At 39.9% G+C, this 21,510-nt stretch overlaps 1 protein-coding gene across 6 annotated transcripts in view; it reads right to left on the bottom strand.

The window, feature by feature from the left end:
* Window positions 1-21,510, bottom strand: part of LOC145993918 (sodium-coupled monocarboxylate transporter 2-like) — a 386,054-nt gene that overhangs the window by 234,493 nt on the left and 130,051 nt on the right. For 5 of the 6 annotated variants that reach the window (XM_083129842.1, XM_083129839.1, XM_083129844.1 and 2 more), the window contains exons 2-3: window positions 7,803-8,013; window positions 1,942-2,101 (exon numbers count right to left, since the gene is read on the bottom strand). In XM_083129842.1, the coding sequence (XP_082985968.1) occupies window positions 1,942-2,101; window positions 7,803-8,011 (369 nt within the window). In that variant the 5' untranslated portion in view covers window positions 8,012-8,013. Of the gene's footprint in view, window positions 1-1,941; window positions 2,102-7,802; window positions 8,014-13,254; window positions 13,294-21,510 lie in introns of those variants that run through there. The other variant, XM_083129843.1, reaches the window with a different exon arrangement.

Genomic DNA, 21,510 nt, shown 5'->3' with positions numbered 1-21,510 from the left:
CCGGTTCGCGGGCGAAACACTGCAGGGAGAGTAACGTCATGGAATGAAGCTCCAGAAGGTCATTGTTCCCCAACACCGTTTCCAACGATCAGATGAGGCACCATTCAGCACGGACAAATACGTTCGACCAATTTTCGTCAGAACCACTCGCTGTGCACATTATGCTGCTAAGATACGAAAGGTTACCTCCATGCCACCAACATTCGTCGTGCTGTATAACCAACTGAAGGTTATCTGCAAAAATGCTCTTGACTTCCAAAAGGTTTGACAGTATCTTCGAGGGCGGTATAAGAATCCATTATACATGGTTGCAGAATCCACGGCAAAAAACTACCGCAAGGTGGTAATTCGACATGTTCCACTGGATTATACAGAGGAACAACTCTACAACGCCACACAGATCCTCGGCTCTTATGTGGAAAATGTTCGTCGTCTTCACGAAAGACAAACTACCATCTTCGTACCAGGGAAACCAAACTTCTGTTAGTCGTTATTACATTACGACGGGCAGAACTCGACTCCGAATCGGCACGACCGTCATCGGACATATTCAATATCGTCTGCGTATGTCATTTTAAAATTACCGTGGAAAAACGTAGACCGCAACAATTGCTTCAATGCCATCGTTGCCAACGCTTCGGTCACGGACAACGTTTTTGTCAAATGAAGCCCAGGTGCGTAAAATGCTCCGAGGTTAATTGATTACAGAATGTCCACAGCGCACTCCAGACATACCAGCAAAGTGCGTGAACTATTCAGGATCACACACATCCAATTATAAGGGATGTCTTGTGTATCAACGTCTACTGCAAGCTTCCCGTGGTAAGAGCCCAACCAAGTCAACCGGAAACACCAACAAGGAGAAGAGGAAATTATCCACACCCCAGGATAACACCGTTCCCATTTAACCAGCTTCGACTTCACTACAGAGCCCCATTCAAACACGGAAGCCAGAAATAGAACAACTCCGGCTGCACCTTCTCCCAGCCAAACAGGCCTCCTCGCCGAGACCGCAACCAGAGAGAGCTGACAATTTGGAGATACTACGTCGGCTGCTCAACACACTGCTGAATCTAGCTCTACTCCAGCCACTATGCGTATTGGTGGAGGGACTACAGGCCATCCACCGCGCTGAAGACTCAGATGTCAGACTTCAGATCCTCCAGGCAGTGTTATCTGCCATCTGAATTGGTTATATGTTTCTCGCTTGTTTTCGTTTTCTTGTGCCGTCTTGGGAACAACACAGATTTTTCATCCCTGCGACAGTTGCGGGAGGAATAACAAAATTTTGTAATGCCACAGAAAATCATGTAATTATTTATAATAATGAATAAAGATATTTCGGTAAAATAAAAAAAGGAACTGAACCAAATACTGCCATGACGACGAATAAAAAAAATTTGAACAGCAACGTAATAAAATCAACGCAACATCAGATTATTCCAACTAGAAAAGTCAGGACTTGCAGAACACAGGATCACAGAAGAACACATGGATTTATTTGCTGACATCAAAATAATATTCCTATTTTTCACTGAAATGACTCTTACCTGTTAGTTTACAAATGGTTTTAGTACTTTTTACACATAAATGTTTCTGAATTTGAAACATGTGCTTACTTTTTAACATAAGGCATGCAACCTAACCACACTAAGTGGACGTTGTAAGTATTAGATAGGCCTACGTTCTAACTTGGGCGCCGCGGAAAAATCTTGAAACACTAAGGGCACCGGGAAACGAAAACTTTTTGGAACCACTGAAATGAGGTATAATTGACTTCTTTTCCCTCCCCTGGAGTACAATTTTACAAGCATGTAAAGTAAAAGCTCAATATTTTAGACGCTGATAGCAATTACACGCACCCCCCCCCCACGTTATTCTCCAATAAAGAGAATTTGCTTAAAGTATTATACATTGAAAGTTAATAATAATGAATCTTACCTTGTATGATGAAGTTAACCCAAGTTGCCTGAACACAGGGACGTACAAGTAAGAAGTAATAACTGTTATAGGTGTCACTAGTAAGATTGTTGTTGCGTACTGAGTGCCATACACATACATTTCCGACGGAAGGGCCAGGAGGGACACTGAAGATATAATACTGGAAAGAAGAGAAAGTGTCTGGTGTATATTTCGTTAGTTTATATTTATAGTTAGATCAAAAATCATTCTAAGTGCAATTCTTGATGAAGGGAAATGGAATTAAAACAGAAACTTACGCATCTTCAGTCCAGTGGCGAAGCGCGACATCTTCACTTGCCAAACGTCAGGGTCAATCTTTCATCAGGAGGAGGGAGGGGCACAATATTTATCTGCGATAAACGCCAAGGTCATTGCAAATTCAATGGAAAAGCTCATACCACGCACTTTACGACTACAAAAAACACATAATTGTATCCCGTACGATGAGAATTATTAAATATGATTAGTATATCATTCAATATGTGTGTTTCCTCTTAACAAGTGAACATAGCAGACATTCACGGTGGCGTGCACCGGATTTTCTAAAGGAGAGGTTACTTGTACTTTCTTAGTAATCATTCCTCATTTTCTGCCTTTGACCTTTTTCTTTTTCTGAGAATATTGAGCCTAAGCAGGGATTATGATCCTCACCAACCCCTCCTTGATCACGCCACTGGACACTCGGAAGAGAAAAACCTTGATGACTCCAGAGAAACCCTACCGTGGCTGTAAACTTGGGCATGGGGCTGAAAATGACCCAAACCTTCAAGAATGGGGGAAAGTAGAACTTGTTGGACCTCGTCGTAGGGTCTGCCTGTTCGGAATCGTTCCGCTGTTCTCGGCACCGGCAGAAACCAGAGGATTCGTACAATTCTGCGATGAGCTCAGCCGTCTAACATCATTGCCTTCAATAGGAAACTTGGCGGGAGGGTTCGGTGTGAGGGTAGTACCGAGCCCTCATTTCGATGTCCTAAACATGAGCGAATCTCTCGTGTATTTGGAGCTGTTTCATGCTGTCACTTGGCTTACTTCACACAAATATGTGAATATCCTGACATATTTTTTACTTCTCTAAAATATGTAAAATGCAATATTTTAAAAATATTTCTTGGACATCGCCGAATCCCCCGATGACCTTCACACTCAAGGCCTGTTCAAAAGGAAACCAAACTCCTTTTGTAAAATTTCTACATAAATTTGTTGAAGAGAACCGACAGTGATGGCGCCTAATGATGTCCTTAGTTATAAACTTGTTTCAGTTTCAAAGCTGTTCCTAACCGCAGTAATGCAGTAGATCGCGTTGAGTGCAGGTGTGTTCAGTGCTCGCGGCAATTATCAGTTACCGTACCAGGAAGGAACTGGAAGAGCAGCGAGTATATGTGAAATTGCAGAAAACTTTCAAACAGACGTATGACGTCTAAATTGAAGTCTAATGTGAGGAATGTTTCAGTTGAACACAGTGTTACGAATGGTACAAATGTCTCAGATCAGGCCGAATCTCAATCGAGAACGACGAATGAGTAGATCTCATGTTAGTGATGTTGTTCATGTTCTTGAACTGGCAGGGGATCTTACATTTGTAGTTGGTGCCGCATGGTTCCACAATGAATGCAGCGTTCTACGTTAACGTCATGCAACGATTACAAGAAAAAGTGGAGCTAAATAGGCCACAGATGTGGCAGAATAAGTCGTGGATGGTTCATTCCGATAACGGATGTGCTCATTCCTGACTCGTTATCCGGGACATTTCGTCAACCACAACCGGCCTACTCCCCTGATTTGGTACAAGCAGACTTCTTCCTCTTCCCCAAGTTGAAATGAACCCTCAAAGGTCACAGATTCCATTCAATAAAAGAGTTCAAGGGGAATTCGCTTTGGGGCCGACAAGCCATACCAAAACTGGAGTTCCAGCAGGCATTCCAGGACTGGAAAAAACGCTGAGAGCGGTGCGTGCACAGTTGAAAAGAGTATGAAAACTCAATATGCTGACCAAGGCAGTAATTTATTTTATTATGAAGCATAAACTAAACGTAACGTTTCAACCTTCTAACAAGGTCTTCCTCAGACCGTGCACCAAGTACAAATGTAACATGGTACAAAAACAGGACGATGTATATACACAAACATTACTCCCCTCCAGACTATTAGAAAGTTGTTTTGGAACATTCTAGCAGCTGGCTTTCCCTTGTCAACTGTACTTTCACCTAAAAGGCAAAACATATTTACTTCCATCTAGAATGTGTTTGGACTCTATATCTCACGCTCTTTTTCCTTCATTCTTCTTCCTTATTCTCTCTTCTTTCTCTCTTGTCCTTTCCACTCTTTCTAACACCTTCTTCCATTCTTTGTTTAACTTCAGTCCCCCATTTAAGTTCATTGTGTCTTCTTCACCTTTCTTCTCTATTTCCTTGGCCTCCTTCCATTTTCTCACTAGTATTCTCTTCTTCCTTCCTATCTGCTTAGCCGCATCCCACCCTATGTCATGTCCTGTTTCTCTTGTGTGTTTAAATATCGAATTTCTCTCTCTCTCTTAACTCGTACATCATCCATATGTTGATTCAACCTGTCTTTGAGCCTCTTTTTCGTTTCTCCTATGTACACACTCTGACATTATTTACATTTCACTTCGTAGATAATCTCTTCCTCTTGTCTGTTTTTCTTTTTCTTGTTTGCATTCTTCGCTATTCTTAAGATGCTTCTCCCTCCCTTCCTGTAAGTTTGAATGCCAGCTTTCCTAAGCACTTTGCATATCTTTTCTGTGGTCTTCCCATACTCCTCATTCCAAACCTCCTCTTTTTTCTTTCTCTTCCTCTTTTCCTTTCTCTTCCAATACTCCTCTGCCACTTTTCTTCCTTCTTCTGCTTATGTCCAGTCTATCCTCCTTCTCATAGCCATTCTTTTCCAGCTCTTTCTATAGGCTATTTATTTTGCCTTCTTTTTCACATTCTTTCGTGCATATTTTCTTGATTCTGTCCTCCATACTCTTTATACAATTTATTTTTGTCACCTCACTTGCATCACTTCTTTTGTGGCAGAATACCACTGCTGCACACTTCTTCTGATGCCAAGCGGTTTCAATTTCTTGTCCTCGCTTCCTTTTCATCAATATATCTAGGTAGCTTATCTTGTCTTCTTCTTCTATTTCGAGTTCCAATAATATCCCTCTTTCTTCATCTTGTATTTCTTTGGCACAAATGTCGAGCTGCCTCTTCTTTCCATTCCATATGCCAAAACAATCGTCCACATATCTGCAAAGCGGAATTATTTTGTCACCTCCTTTTTTATCACTTTCTTTTCCCATTCATTCATAACCAATTCATCCAATGCTAGGCCTAGGCTAGAACCTATATTCAGTCCTTCACTCATTAACATTATTTTAACACCCATTACACTGTAACCGTTATTTCAAATGGTTTCCAGCGCCTTCACTACCCTATTACTATCCCATTCTCTTATAATTTTGGCCCATTCTCTTTTTAACTGTCATCTGACTGCGCTTCTCAATCGTGAAGACGTACCATGGTGCCGGCCCCCGTGGCGGAGTGGTTAGCACGTCGCGCTACGATGCCAGGGGTTCCGGCTTCAAATCCTGGCCTGGGCATGAATGTTTGTGAGTGTCCATTCATCAATTTCTTCATGTCATCACTCATCTCATCTTCGCAAATTTGCCAAAAGTGGCACAAAAGGCGAAGTAAAATCATTCAAATCAAATCAAATCAAAATCAAACCTACCATGGTATTCTGGTCCAAAACGCTCGACAGAGTAGATATTGCTGGGTGCATAATTTGGATTTTGAGGTACTCAGATTGGGAATCTTGTAAGCGCCATCAACGTAGCTTGTTCTTGAAAGACCTTGGGAGGGAGCTGGTCAATGATCTCGTAACACTGAAGTCTGGAGTTTGCCTTTCACTTAGATCATTAGGGGCGTATATTCTGAAACCACACGCTGCAGCGACTGGAACAGGTATTCAAGAGCGGCATAAAAAGGCACTTTGCCAGCTATGTCTACGTTCTTTGAACAGAAAGGTGCACCATATGCCATATTCCGTTGCACGGAAGATCAACAGACCATCTGCGACGTATGCGCATGAACATTTAAAAATGTCGAAATGAGTGTGTAATAATGATAATGTGAAAGTCAAATATGAAAATATTCTTTAGTTTAAGAATAAAAGTGTGTATAATATAATACCTGAATCAGCGTTCAATTACTAAGAGAATACTTAGATTAATGCAAAAGTCATGTAAGCAACAGTAAATGCGTGTTTTAAAAGGTGAGGTCTGTGTGGATCCCCAGGTCATAATAGGGTACTTTACGAAAGGACAGAGTAATAATTGTCTGACCACTAGTGAATCGTCATCTCAATAACTACGGATGTTTTCTTGGAATTATTTCCATGGCAGTTGGCATGATGGTTAACATGCACACACCCACACTCACACTCCCATACATATATCATTATAATAAATAATAAACCGTGGCTCGATAGCCTGGCCTATCTCCCGACTGTCAGTCTCACTCCCACATGCTGATGCTGCTTCCAAGTCCGGTGATGTAGACGGCACAGCTCTCGTCTGATGCTGCTCCCAAGTCTTGTGATGTAAACGGCAAAGCTCTCGTACGATGCGCTTCCACGTCTGATTATGCAGACGGCAAAGCTCCCGTCTGATGCTGCTTCCAGGTCTGGTGATGCAGACGACAAGACTCTCGTTCGATGTTGCTTCCAAGTCTGATGATGCAGACGGCAAAGCTCTCATCCATTTTCTGACACCCAGAGACTGTAGAATGTGTTCCCTTTCTGACACTTAGCAAGATGAGTGTGATGATGTAATGGGGAACAAGCTTAGTGTTACCAAGTCCACCATTGATACATGGCGTCCATCGCACTGTCCGTCCTATCTAGTATGTAGATACATTTTAACATTCATGGAATTGGTCACAGCCGTCTCACACATGCCTATTTGCTGTAGGGGCTGGACTATCCAATATGCCGTGTGTACAATGTTGTTTTAAGTGGTTGGCATATTTTTCTCGAACAAGTTGATTTTACTTTCTTCAGACAGAGTTTTATTCTTCCCAAAGATTTATATCCACATTGGGAGATGATAACAATGTTTTAGCAACTAGTTTTAGCTTCTTGAGAAGAGCGGGTCTCTTCCACAGAGGGGGGGGGGTAAGTTTTTTAGTGTGTCAGAACTTCTCTTCCCCCTCTCTCTCCCTCCATTCTTACTTTCTATCCCTTTTATCTTTCTCTTTCATTATTGTTTTACTCTCCATCTGTATCTGAGTTGACCCAGAAAGAAGGATATTGTGACAATTAGCATAAAAAGGGCCGTTTTTTCAGCTTTTCTGAATTCTACCAAAAAATTAGCAAATAGAATATATATATATAATGATGCACAGATTTGGTCTTCCAGGCAGAGTAACAAACCCAGCCTTACAGCTTATCCTCCTTTATCTTAAGTTATAATCGTCTGCTTGTTTTATTAGTGATCAGTTCATATCTTCTAAGTGTCATTCACTCTAAGACAAGGAATGTAAATTCCATTGCTGGATTCAAATAAATATTTCCGTTCAGCGTAATAATTGAACCGTAGATATATATAGATAGTAGGACGTCGTATTTTGCAAACTTTAGAATGACATATTAAGGACGAAATAAAGATCTAATATTAGTCGAACTGACAAACAATTATTTTGCTTTGTGTTTTAACGATACACATTTCTGAAGTTTAAATTACAAAGAAATATAAAAATGGCATGTACATTTTGTCAAATTTTATTGAAACCTACCACTGATTGCTTTTATAGGAAGATTATGTAATTTATGTAGCTTACCTGTTGACTAGAGACATAGCTGCTGGGAAATACGACATTTGTCTACTACTCAGAAAATACTCAGTTGTGGTGTTGTCTTTCTTCCTGTAAACCCCGTAGAAAAGTCCAAATGCCGTAGATAATATCAACATTAACACAAAGACACAGTAGTCTGGCCATCCAAGCCTTGGTGTAGTAGCCACTGCATCGCAATTTTCGTCCATAATCATTCCTGAAATACACGGATATAATATGTTACCTGGTTTGAAATAGGTACATGATTCTACATTCCTATAATTAATATCATCAACAATATTGTCACAATGTATTTTCAAACCATTTGAGCAATTGCTGTGAATAAGGGATAGTCAAATGAAAATCATATTTTTTTTTTGTTCCTTATCTGTTAGATTTCTGTGTGTAGGGTTGAACAAGCTGGTTGCATTCTAGCACAGACCAATTACAAATCTACATATATTTTCAACTTTGAGTTAGTGCCTGTATACCGTGAGAAGAATAATGGACCATTTACACGAGGCCAATTGTGAAGACATTCCACTAAGCCAGTCCAACATTGGCATTGTGTGAATAGAGGCAATCCATCCAGCCATTGTCTCAAGCCACTCCACTAAATTAGAATGGTTTCAAAGTTTTCGGCGCCAGTAGTCATTGGATTGGCTTAGTGCAATGTCTTCACAATTGGCCTCGTGTAAATGGTCCATAAGTCTTTGGGGTTAACGTGCAGTCACTTATGAGCCACTGTGAAGGCCTTTCTACCCATCTGCCTGCGAACTGAGGCCATTGCCGAACTCTCTCATGCATTAATAAACTTGCTGTACATCCAGCACTTTTTTTAAATATGATTTTTTTATTTAAAAATGGTCAAAATTCGCATACGGGTAGAATGGAAAATTATATAAACGAAATAAATTAATCAAAAAGGCTTCATCAATAAAAATAAACGTACAACAATTAAAAACACTAAAAACACATAAAAGATATCACACACCAAGATAGCGGTCTCGGCAAATGTTAAGTGTCATTATTTTGAAATTCGAACAAAAAGGGATATTTGGATAGTTGTATTTTTTGATTGGCTTCATTTTTTAGATGTTGAAGTATGAATATTCTGCAATTTTGAGACCTTGAAAACTTTTTCCCTCCCCTGTAGAAAATGTTAATGTTCAAGGTAAGACCGCCCATTCTCATGGAAAGTGAAACATGGGTAAGTTCGGAGTGCTGTATCTTTGGAAATCAACAACATCCCAAACTTTTGTTTTGATATACTGTTAATATAAGACTGGTTGCTTATATACATTCAAGTGTTTTTATGGGACATTGTTGCTTTCCATTGTTATGCGGCAACAAAGAGGTCCCAAAATGCAGTTTTTTCCTGTTTTCGGTCCTTAATATCTTGGTTAAGCAACACTACCCCAAAGATTTGTTTACTGGGAATTGAAGCTCACTATTAGGACAAGCTACCTGATATAGCACATTACTGGGATATTGATGCTGTTAGCAGATATAACCTTTTGTATACTCAAAATTTGCAAAATCTGCATCTTTAAAATTAGGCCTATCTCAAAACAGCATCAAGGTAGAAATACACTAAGTATGCCAACTTGTAGGTGAATATATGTACTAACACCAGGAAATGAAAAACTTTGGGGCTTGTTCCTTTTTGAGAAAATAATTTTTAAAATATTAGGAAATGTCAATGTAAATTATTACACTTCCTCCCCTATCAGAAAGTGGAACAGACCTTTCTCCTACTTTTCTTTGTTGAAAATGAAACAGCCTATGTCTTGACAAGTTGTGGGACAGTTTTTGTTTTTCTTTCTTTGATGGAGAGCATAGTGGTAACGTCGGATCCTTGTAATCAAGGGGTCCCGGGTTTGATGCAAGGTTGATGTGCAAGTTGTTCGGATTCCACTTTAAACTGCAAGTCCCCAGTCCCGATTGGCTTTCCTGTGAATAAAGTGGGCTTAAAAATAAATCTATATATACAGTGGCGTACCAAGGACTTTCGAAAGGGGGGACGGGCTATATATTTTTTAGTAGGCAGCCATTTATTTGCCATCTTTTCCTGCCTTTGACATTCTTTTTACTGGGCCAAAGGGGGTTATTATCCCCACCACCTCCCTTATGCACGCCACTGTCTATATTGCAATAAGAATATGTTTGTAAAGGATTCTCTATTATTGTACCAAACAAAACATAGTTTTCTTATTATACGTAACTTGAGATTCCCAGAATAAACCAATTTCAATTCAGGTAGGCCTAAGAGCGGACCTTCGTGATGGAGTGGTTACCACAGCAATCCACGAGGCCAGGTGTCCGGGTTCGAATCCTGGTCTGGGGATGATTGATTGTTCTTTGTGAGTGTCACTTCATCGATTTCATAATATCATCACTCACCCTCTTTGCCATGATTACTAAAAAGTGACAGCAAGGCGACGTAAAATAACCCAATATTAGGCAATCAATCTTAAATAGGCTTAGGAAAAGTAGGCTTAGGATATTTCCATCATATTTAATATTGTTACTGCAAATAACCAACGTGCCTTTTTTTATCAGCATTGCAATTCTTTTAAAGAAATTTTAAAACATAAGACAGAAATTTATATTTTCGGGTGCTTCACCATGCAAGCATAATGGGGTATTCCAGATTTGCTTCGTTTTCTTTGAATTGTGGGGTGGACAAGCCTTCAAAAAGTGATCAGTTCTCCCGTCTGACAGAACTAGATGACGAAACGTTGAACAAGTATTCTACAAAAGGTGAAGCCATTAGGTCCATATAGGTTAAATAAAATTGTTTCAATGTAATATTTTCTACCCACCTGGCCGAATGTTTGTTCGTAAGTAAATCATGCATCCATCCTGAACATGAACAATGAAGCAAGAAGAAGATCAGTTGACTACAGCTGTTAACCACGGGGCATGTTCCATGAACTAATTAGAAAAGTTGTCAGAGTCTGCATAAATTATTTCTGTAAAATTCAGTATCTATACGATGTGAATGAACTAAGTGCCAGTACAAAAATATTCATGAAGAGAAAACTACAGTAGCATCCAGATGGAATGGCAAAACATTTACTAGAATGCATAGCTTGAAGTGGAAATTCCTAGATGGGAGGAATTGTGATAATTTACATTGACATTTCCTAATATTTTAAAAATTATTTTCTCGAAAATTGGACGAGGCCCCAAAGCTTTTTCATTTCCTGGTGTTAGTACATATATTCACCTACAAATTGGCATACTTAGTGTATTTTTATCTTGATGCTGTTTTGAGATAGGCCTAATTCTAAAGATGCAGATTTCGCAAATTTTGAGTATGCAAAGGGTTATATCTGCTAACAGCATCAATATCCCAGTAATGTGCTACATCAGGTAGCTTGTCCTAATAGTGAGCTTCAATGCCCAGTAAACAATTCTTTGGGGTACTGTTGCTTAACCAAGATATTAAGGGCCGAAAAAAGGAAAAAAAAACTACATTTTGTTGCCGCATAACAATGGAAAGCAACAATGTCCCATCAAAACATATAAGCAACCAGACTTATATTAACAGTATATCAAAACAAAAGTTTGGGATGTTGTTGATTTCCAAAGATACAGCACTCCGAACTTACCTATGTTTAATTTTTCATGAAAAATGGGCGGTCTTACCTTCATTTTGACATTTTCTATAGGGGAGGGAAAAAATTTTCAAGGTCTCAAAATTGCACAATATTAATTTCTCATGACCTACTTCAACATATAAAACAAATGAAGCCAAAGGAAAATACAACTATCTCACCTTGTTCGAATTTCAAAATAATGGCTCTTAAAGGTAGGAGACACGACAACAATAAACCAAACCAAATTTGTCCACACTGAGATCTCCCAGGAGTGTGAGAGCGAAACACGAGTTGTATATGGAAATGAGAGAGGCCTAGGGTGCATTGCACCCCACACTTGTTTTCCACAGAAACCTCGCCCCAAAGAGCACCAAGGATCTTAAGGATAAGACAAAAATAAAATCAGCACAGAAACTATCACACACAGACATATGTATATATGTATATTTGACTACTACACCACCCCGTTCAGCGGGATTTTCCAATAGGTTTTAGATATAGATTAACCGGAAGTGATCGGAAATATTTCAAAAAATCGATAGAAGATCAATTGATGCTGTAACTGTTTGTACAAGCAAAGGGAAATGATTTTAAGCCAAAAGGTATTAGATATCAATGAGTGATTGGAAATATTGGAATCGACGGAAGATCAATTGATGTATGAGAAGTGGGAATAGTAGAATTTGATTGGTTGTTGAGTTTTGGCGGGAAGAGAAGGAGAAATTGGTATGGTTTAGGAGGAAAATGAGGTGTGGTTTTGATCGGTTGATGATTTTTCGCGGGAGATAAGGGAAATCGCTGGAGAATGATAAGAGTTTGTGGGGTAGTTGGAAAATGCATTGTTTGTTGAGGGGAATATGAAAAAAGTTAGTTATATGAAACAAATAATTGGCGAAAACTGATCACGACACGGTCTACGGTTTAAAAAATGGGTTCGGAACGGTTATGTAGACGCTCATAAAATAATGAGAGAAGTTTGGTGCAATATAAAAGTAACACATTATTCTTATTTATTTGCAGGTGCTTCCATTGAATTTCTGCCTTGTATCCGGAGAGGTGAGAGACCAATCAGGACCCGGAGATAGAAGGAATTTAGAGAATAAAATGCTGACGCGGGAAGCAGAAGAGAACATCGCGTGCTATATCGATTTCTGCTAGCAACATCATTTGGGAGAGACTCTTTTACATAACTTGGAGGAAACGTGCCGCAATATAGAAGTAGAGGTGGGTACTTTGGTGAAAATTTTTAGGTACACCGTCACGAATAAAGCAGTTCCACTTGTATTTTCAGGTTTATAGAAATGATAAAAGCAGGTCAATATAATCCTCCCCATCTAACATTACGAATGTGCCTTGATTTGATGGAGGTTTTTAATGGGCTGCGGGAACAGGATACAGAAAATCGAAAAAGAAAACCAGGGCAGAAGGATATGGAACAACTTAAATAAAAGAAAGCAGACACAAATCTAATACCCCATTCCCCCATTTTCTGTATGACAAAGAAAATATGATTCAGATGTATTGAGTGATTATATGTGAAAACAAAATATAGCTATGTACTGTGAAGTCTTTATTTCTGTTATTGGGTGTATGTTTTGCGGATAAATAAAATGTGTGAAAATGCTAAATGGACACCAGAATGGAAATAACTTTATCACTGTGACAGACGTACTAAAAAGATTATGTACAGAACAGGTAAAGAATTAAAGTAAAAAAAATCGGGTTCGATACCCGGTGGAGGCACAAGGGGTTGGGATCCCACTTAAACTTTAGGTCCAGTCCCGATTAGCTTTACTGTGTATAAAGTGGACTTAAACAACAAATCAATCAATCAATTAAAGTAAAATACTTACAAAGTTGTGTCCGTGTGTGAAAACTATATACTCTTTGATGATGTTCTTGCAAATGTTCAGACAGCAGCTGGAATATTTATCATTCCCAGCGTTTCCTGTTGGGGATCGGGAATGTGTAGGAATAGATAATATTATTCCAATGTGTGTTCACTCTCGGAATCCGACTCTTAAAGATGAACAGTCAATGTATATCAGAAAGGTGCTGAATGTATCAAAGTCAGTGGCGGTAATTGGATACCAAAACTGGGACAAAGACAATGACAAAAGGCAAAGAGCAAAACTACAACTTTTCGGAACACCGGTGCCAGCAGTTAGCCAAGTACTATACCTTGGTGTTCTTACAGACTCCAGACTAACCTTTGGTAGTCATGTCGACCATACCTGCTCCAGAGCTAAACAACGTATAGGATATATGACTCCAATCCAATGTTTCTTTTATCAGCATTTTCCATGGAGAAGACCACACTTGTACCAAATGATGGTTCGCCCACTTCTGACATATACCGGACCGGCCTGGCTTCAAGTCGCTCCGAGTCACACCATTAAACTTCAACATTTGCAAAATCGAGCCACTTTCCTCAATCTACCAGAATACAACTCCACGAAGACCTACAAAAACCGATGCTCATGCTCATTCTTCAGTATGGACGGACTAAGTTATGGACCACATTGGGTACTCACCCTAACCCTTTAGTACGGCAAATAGGACAGATTCCACCTCGTGTAAATAGGATGTCCCTCCATTGTCCAATTCAATCTGAACTGGCTTCTCAGAACAAATGGTCGAATTGACCATCATGTAATTGTTTTGATCGATTGGTTGATTTAGATGGTGTTACTTTATGCACAGTAAGGCTAATTGGGACTGGACCTACAGTTTCAAGTGGGATCCATGTTATTGTTTGTAATTGTCTTTGTATTGTTTTTGTTTTGTGGTTCATGTAAAAAGTGGATGTAAATAAAATTAATTATGTTAGTTGTATATTAGAATCGTCACCAGTAAATGTTAAGAATAAACAAGATGCTGGAACAGAAAAGTTCCGAAAAAAAAGTAATTTCATTTCTTGCTCTGCAGTGGTCGTGTTATCATGGATCTACCACTCCCTGTTGACGAACTTTTAACTTGTCTTGTCTCTAACCCGTCGGGGTGGGTATTTTGAAACACTCCAACAGTTACAAGAAATACTAGTGTATTTGACAAAGAGGATTTTACAAGGGTAGAACATCGCCCTGGTCCATGATTATAATCCGCTACTACAAACTGTAGCCGCTCTTACACATGACCTAGGGCCTCCCCGATGGCACAGTTGTAGCGTCGTTGCCTTGAAATCAAGGGGTCCCGGGTTCGATACCCGGTGGAGGTACATGGTGGTTCGGATCCCACTTTAAACTGTAGGTCCAGTCCCGATTAGCCTTACTGTGCATAAAGTGGACTTAAAACACCAAATCACACATACACATGACCTATCTGATTCAGGACAACCACAGGACCAGGGAGTCGTAACGTACCCAATTTGCGTTACACGGTACGTTCCATTTTGTAGGAGGAAGAGTATGGTTCAACTGCTGGTTCCCATGTAACGTAACGAAATGCAATATGTTATATACTGACGTTACAAGGAACAAAATGTATTATGGTAGATATTAACGTTATAAAGGAACGGAACGAAATGAGCACATTGGAACATAACGTAATATGTAATGTGGTATATACTACCGTTACAAGGAAGGTAGTAACGAAATGCAATGTGGTATATACTAGCGTTACAAAAACGTAACGAAATGCAACATGGTAGTAAATAACGGTACATAGGAACGTAATTGAATGCAATCCTCCGTAACGGAATGAAGTGAAAGGCAATATGGTTAATTAACGTTACATAGGAATGTATCAAAATGTAAACCACTGTAGCGGAACAGAACAAAATGCAGTTGGGTACATACCATCTGCATAAGGAACGTAAATAAATTCAGTATGGTAGATGGAACGTTACAAGGAAAGATCAATTCATAAATGTTAGCTAGTAACGTTATAGGCGCGTGAAGAATATAATCTATTTAACATCAAGGAAGAATAAGGAATCGCCCGAATCTCTTACCTTTCATTGAAACATTGCGAAAAATAACTCAGTATATCGTGTGGGATTAATGTGAAATAGCCGTTGAAAATATAGTTGTTTGTAAATAAATTAATGTCAACCAGGGTTGTTAAAGGGTCAAGAATTTTAAATCAACTCAATTCCGGTTCAGCAGGGAATATTAGCAAGCATAAATGGATCTGGACCGTAAAGAGCCTTTTTATGTTTAAAGTATTTCAATTCGTTCCAGGGACCTTCTTTCCTGATCAATTTAAAGACGGTCTAAGTTCCATATTGAAATGAAATAATATGCAACTTGGACCGAATTTAAACTCTGCGATAATAAAGATTCCGGTTTTGTTGCGGAACCCAATAGAAGAACCCATTAGAATTTATGGGTTCGTGGACGTTTAACAACCCTGATTTGAAAATTACATGTTTGGCTCGAAATTGAATAAAGCTTCCAACTAGTGTAGAAATGAGTAGCCATAGGAGTGCACACGGGGTGCAAGGGGGGTCAAATTCCCCATCCCCTAATCATGGACGTCTGCTGATACTTTGGACGCAGGGACAAGCAAGGCATTTTTCCATGGGGCATATTAATCCGATAATAGTGTTGCCCCTTCAAGGAACACCACTTGAATTCGAAATTATCGCATTCCTGCATCCCCATTATAATAATTAATATAAATTACTATGACTTAAATCAAATTATGCGTGTGAAATATATACTTTTAGCTGACATTCGTTTTCTAAAGGGGATCTGTGGCCATCCTCGCCCCCCTTTCAGATTTCCATGCCCCTATATTATTATACGTACTTTAATCCAGAAATTTAGGGTAGAGGAATCTTATCGCCGGTTATTAAACGATATTATGCTCTTGAAGAAAATGAAGTATTTTCAAGCCGATGAAAGTTCACAAAGCAACAACGGCGGAAGAAGGTGCAGTGGCGCAACCATGAGGGGGCAGGAGAGATTAGCCCTCAAACTTCTTTGGAAATCAATTCTAGGGTGTAAGGGGGGCAAACATTGAACGATAGAAAGAAAGGTTGCAGAATCTGAGAGTATCAAGACAAAAGGATACTGAAGATGGATTTAGTTTTCACGTCTTTCGTGCACTATTTCTTCCAGACGGTCAAGAGCACCTGCAAGGATGCACAGAGGGGCAATTGCCCCCTCTTGATTTCTATCTTTATACAAATATAAATAAAGTTATATAAACTTGGACAGTTGCTGCTGCTTACGGTGTAAGTTTTGCCCGTGTAAGGTAATAAATAACCATAACCCACAGCGCTACAGCCCTTTGAAGGGCCTTGTCTTACCTACCGACTGCTGGTCTCCCTCCCACACTGTTCCTCCGTCACCTGTTATAGCGTTGAGGTCTCAGACCAATATTGGGGTGACGGGTGATCAGCCCGACGAACCCCCAGCCGTTGTTGTAGGTCTTCTTGACCAGGTTACGCTCACTCACTCGGAGCTTGCCAATTTCCTCACGATGGCGGGTTGCCACCGGCCCTATACGTGACTTGACTTGACTTGACTTGACTTAATTCCTTTTGCTCCATCAGGAGCATAGGGCTTCAGTGAAACGCCTCCATTTGGCTCTGTGACGTGCCAACTCCTTGACCTCTCTCCATGTTTTTCCTTTCTCGGCTGCTTCTTCTTCTACTGTTCTCATCCATGTCTTCTTCGGACGTCCTGTTTTCCGGGCTCCTTGGGGGTTCCAGTCTAAGGCTGCTTTCTCTATTGCTCCAGCTGGTTTTCTTAAGGTGTGTCCTAACCAACTCCATTTTCTTCTTTTTATTTGGGTTGCAATTGGCTGTTGTTTAGTTTCTCTCCATAATTCTTCATTTGATATTATTTCTGGCCATTTTATATTGAGGATACGCCTGAGACAGCGATTAATAAATGTTTGTATCCTTTTCGTGTTAGCTTGTGTGGTTTTCCATGTTTCACAAGCATACAGTAAAACTGACTTTACATTTGTATTGAAAATCCTTATTTTTGTATTTCTAGAAACATTGCAGGTTTTCCAAATGGGATACAGTTGTATAAATGCCACATTGGCTTTCTTGATTCTATTTTGTATGTCTTCATATACGCCCTATACATAGGCCGAATAAATTCCGACCAGAGCCAGATTCGAACCTACGCCGTCCCGCAGGTAAGGTAATAAATAGATTTATTATTAATTTTTGAAACCGCACCGTTCATTTATAAACACACTGTATGTGAGTCATTGTGAATTCGAGTCAATTAAAACATTTTGCGTTGTTGCGAGATCTATTATCTATTAGGATAAAATTTGGACATGATGAATCTAAGTAGAGAAAATGCAACTTGTATATCAAAATTGCCATGTGCAACTGATCTCCGAAATTCGTGTTAAGCACGTCACATTTCAAGTATATGATTGATTGATTTGGTGTTGTGAGTCCACTTTATGCACAGTAAGGCGAATCGAGACTGGACCTAGAGTTTAAAGTGGAAGCCGAACCACTTGTGCCTCCACCGGGTATCGAACCCGGGACCCCTTCATTACACGGCTACGACGCTACCACTGCGCCATAGGGGAGGCCATTGCGAGGAAAGTCCATGATTGTATCTAGTACATGAACGAGATGTGCCCCTCAAACAATACGTGTCTTGTCCCCACCGAACGAAGTGTGTTACTTATAAATTAGGTTTCGGAAAGCAGGTATTATGCATGAACAGAACAAAAAATACTCCTGAGAAATTACAAAAATTATAAGCCAGTTCGTGGCGGGAGTTATTGACGGTCTTCCCCCCAACCTATCCGCTTTAGGTTCCGGGTTCGAGTCATGGTCTGCAAATATCTTTTTTAGGTGTCTCTTCATCAATTTAATCTAATTAACATCCATCTTCATAGTTTCAATTAATTATAAAAGTGACATAAAAGCAAAGCAAAATAAGAACAAATAAAAATAATTGCAAAATGACTACAATGTCAGAAGTACATTTGAAAAATAAAATGCGAGCAGAAGATTCATTTTCAAACAGGTATTTGGGTAGAATTGAGTAGACAGACAGCATGCTCCCGAAAGTAGCCAATCCACGTGTAGAGATTGACCTTCGATACTTGCTTGCTTGCTTTTTCTTGGCTCACACCGCCTATCCTTTGCGGTTTCGAGCCAGCGGGACTGTTTTATGTGCTCCTACTTCTTCGTGTCTTCCTCCTCGGTAATCCTTATGGCACTTTCATAATTCACTTTCACTCGTGATTTTCACTAAGGGGGGGTATCCTGTGGGGTATGTTACACTGTATATTTCCCTGTTGTTGTTGTTTTTTTGTTGTTTTTTTACATGACAATGTTGTGTTTCCGTGCGAAGCTATATAGCGCCCACATAGTGGGAGCTCGAGGTTGACTTATTAAGGTTGGGATTGACACCGGAAATGGAACATCTAATCGAAGTAGGGTTTTATAGAACGTTTCCCGATTAACTTGTCGTATGGGGCATTGGAAAATCAGATGCGTGATTGTTTGGCTGGGTTCTCCGCATTGACAGGAAGTTGAAGGTACCGCGTGTATTCTTGCCAAATGTTGATTAACGAGAACGTGACCCGTGCGCATTCTCAAGGTGAACACAAACACTGCCCAAGGTAGATTCAGAGATTGATACCAAGGTTGTTTTGTGCCGATATTCGCGTTCCACTTGTAGGTTGTTGTGTTTTGGATTTCATGGGTACACCAGTCATCCCATTCATGTTGGATTTTCATTTTTACTCGGTGGAGCAAGTCTGTATAAGGTAATCGTAAGGGAGTTACGTGTACGAGTGACCGAGCTTGTTTTGCGTAGTTATCTACTAAATTGTGGGATTTGTTTTGATTGGTATGTGCCTTAATGTAGGTGAAGGTCACTTTCTGTCCCCGTTTTCGAAGTCGTAACGCTGCACTTTGAGTAAGATAAGGAAAAATCGTAAGTTTGTGGGCTGCGATGCCAGCTCGGGACAACGTTTGGAGCACGCTCAGGGCGTCTGTCAGGATAAGAGACTGTGGAATGCCCGATGTTAGGATATGAAGTAATGCTCTATAAATTGCGTAACATTCCGCCGAAAAAATTGACGCGTCGGAAGGTAGTTTAAATTGTCTAATTATATTCTTGGACGGGATATAAAATGCAGAACCGACATCGGTATCGTCTTTTGATCCGTCCGTATATATTAATGTAGACTCCGGCCATCTTTCTTGATAATTTCCTTGTGCCCCACGGTCAACGTAATGGAGGTCTAGGTTTGACTCTATGGGGATATTTAGTTGATATATAAGTGGGTGATATTGGGTAAATGATAGCTGGTACGCCTCGGTATCGATAAAATAACAGTATAAGAAAAAATATCGGGGGTTTGAGTGATCGATGCTCTTTACGATCTCCCATTGTCGTTGGATGGCGAATTCTCTATTGAAAGGGTGTGGGTGAATATCCCATGTTTTAAGTAAAAATTGTACTGCGAGTTTTTTTCGTCTTTGTGTGAGTGATTGTTCATTGCTCTCGAGATATACACTCACATTAGGACTGGAAGGCATTAATCCGAGACAAGTACGTACGGTTTGTCTTTGCAATATATCTAACGAATTCAGGAGTGCGGTGGCTCAGTCGGTAACGCGTCTGACTACCATGCTAAAGGTCCCGGGTTCGATTCCCGGCCGGTTCAAATCCGGGAACTTTTCTAACGGTCAGGGGCGTGATGCTGATCACATCACCCCCACTCACGACCGGATCAAGAAAGTGTGGGGCGTTACCCCCACACCCCCTATACGCCTTCATGGCGTGGTGCTATGCACAGGGGAACACTTTACCTTTTTCACTTTTATATTCGCCCCGCCATATACTGGGGCTGCGTAATCGTATAATGAACGAAAGCAATTTTTATAAAATAGTAACATGATGTATGGATGACTCCCCCATTTAGTGGTGGCTATACTTCGTAATATGTTATTAATTTTTTCCCCTTTGCTTTTAGGTAGGCTATGTGAGATCTCCACGTTAATTTTCTGTCAAAAAAAAACCCGAGATATTTATAGGATTCTACAAGAGGCATGTTTTGTATACGTGAGATATTGTTGGGATAGGTAAAGGATTGTCGAGAATTGAAAATTATTATGTTAGATTTGGAGGGTGAAAAAGTTAGTCCTATACTCCACAGATTATCCCGAAGTACTGTGATAGCTCGCTTTAGAGCCAGGATGCTTTGAGTGGCATCCGATGTTTGTTTATAACAGCATAAATCATCGGCGTATTGTAATATTTTAAAATCAGCGAGATCTAAGTGGTGGATGTGTTGAGTATATATGTTGAAAAGTAGGGGACTGAGGGGGGATCCCTGTGAGATTCCGGTTCTAACTTTGCGGGTCCCGTCTACTCGATCTTCGAACCAAAAGACAAGATTTCGTTCATTATATAAGTTCCATATGATATTAAAAACCGAAGGGTGGATCTGTAATTTTTCTAAGACATTACAGAGTATTGGTATATAAACAGAATCGTATGCTTTCTCTATATCTGTAAATAGGCTAAAACAATAATCTTTAGGTATCTGACTATTTTGAATTGCTACTGTGAGTGTGGATACGGCATCTTGACTGCATAATTGAGCCTGAATCCCATTTGTGTTGGGGGGAAAAACTGTTGTTTTTCTAGGGCCCAGTTTATTCGATATTGTAATGTTTTTTTCAAAAGTTTAGTTAGTACCGGAATTAAGACAATGTGGCGATACGAGTGTGCGTTGTTGCGGGGTTTAGATGGTTTGAGGATAGGAATTACGATATGGTTATTCCAAGTTGAAGGGATAATACCTGTATGGTATATTTCATTGTAAATTCTTACAATGAGTTGAAGACCTTCGTCCGGCAAGTGGCGAAGGACGTCGTATGCAATGCAGTCATATCCGGGTGCGGTATTTTTGAGTGAATCCAAAGCATTGATGAGTTCTAATGCGGTTACCGCAGGAAAGTCATCTGTGAATGTGGCATGTAATCTTTCATCGTGTTCGTAACCCGAGCTAACCGAAGGGGGTGTTAGGAAAGAAATGAAGTAGTTTTCCCAGGTTCGGTCTATCGTTTTCACCTTACTTTGTGTGGGTTTACGAAGGGAATTAAATTTGTGCCAGATGGAGCTTAAACTATCGCTGCGATCTAATGTATTGCAAAAATGTTG

The sequence above is a fragment of the Lepisma saccharinum genome, chromosome 10, assembly GCF_977018435.1.
Source record: "Lepisma saccharinum chromosome 10, izLepSacc3.1, whole genome shotgun sequence".
Classification (NCBI taxonomy): domain Eukaryota; kingdom Metazoa; phylum Arthropoda; class Insecta; order Zygentoma; family Lepismatidae; genus Lepisma; species Lepisma saccharinum.
Note: the sequence above shows the minus strand (reverse complement) of the source record. Positions and strands in the feature narration are given on the sequence as shown.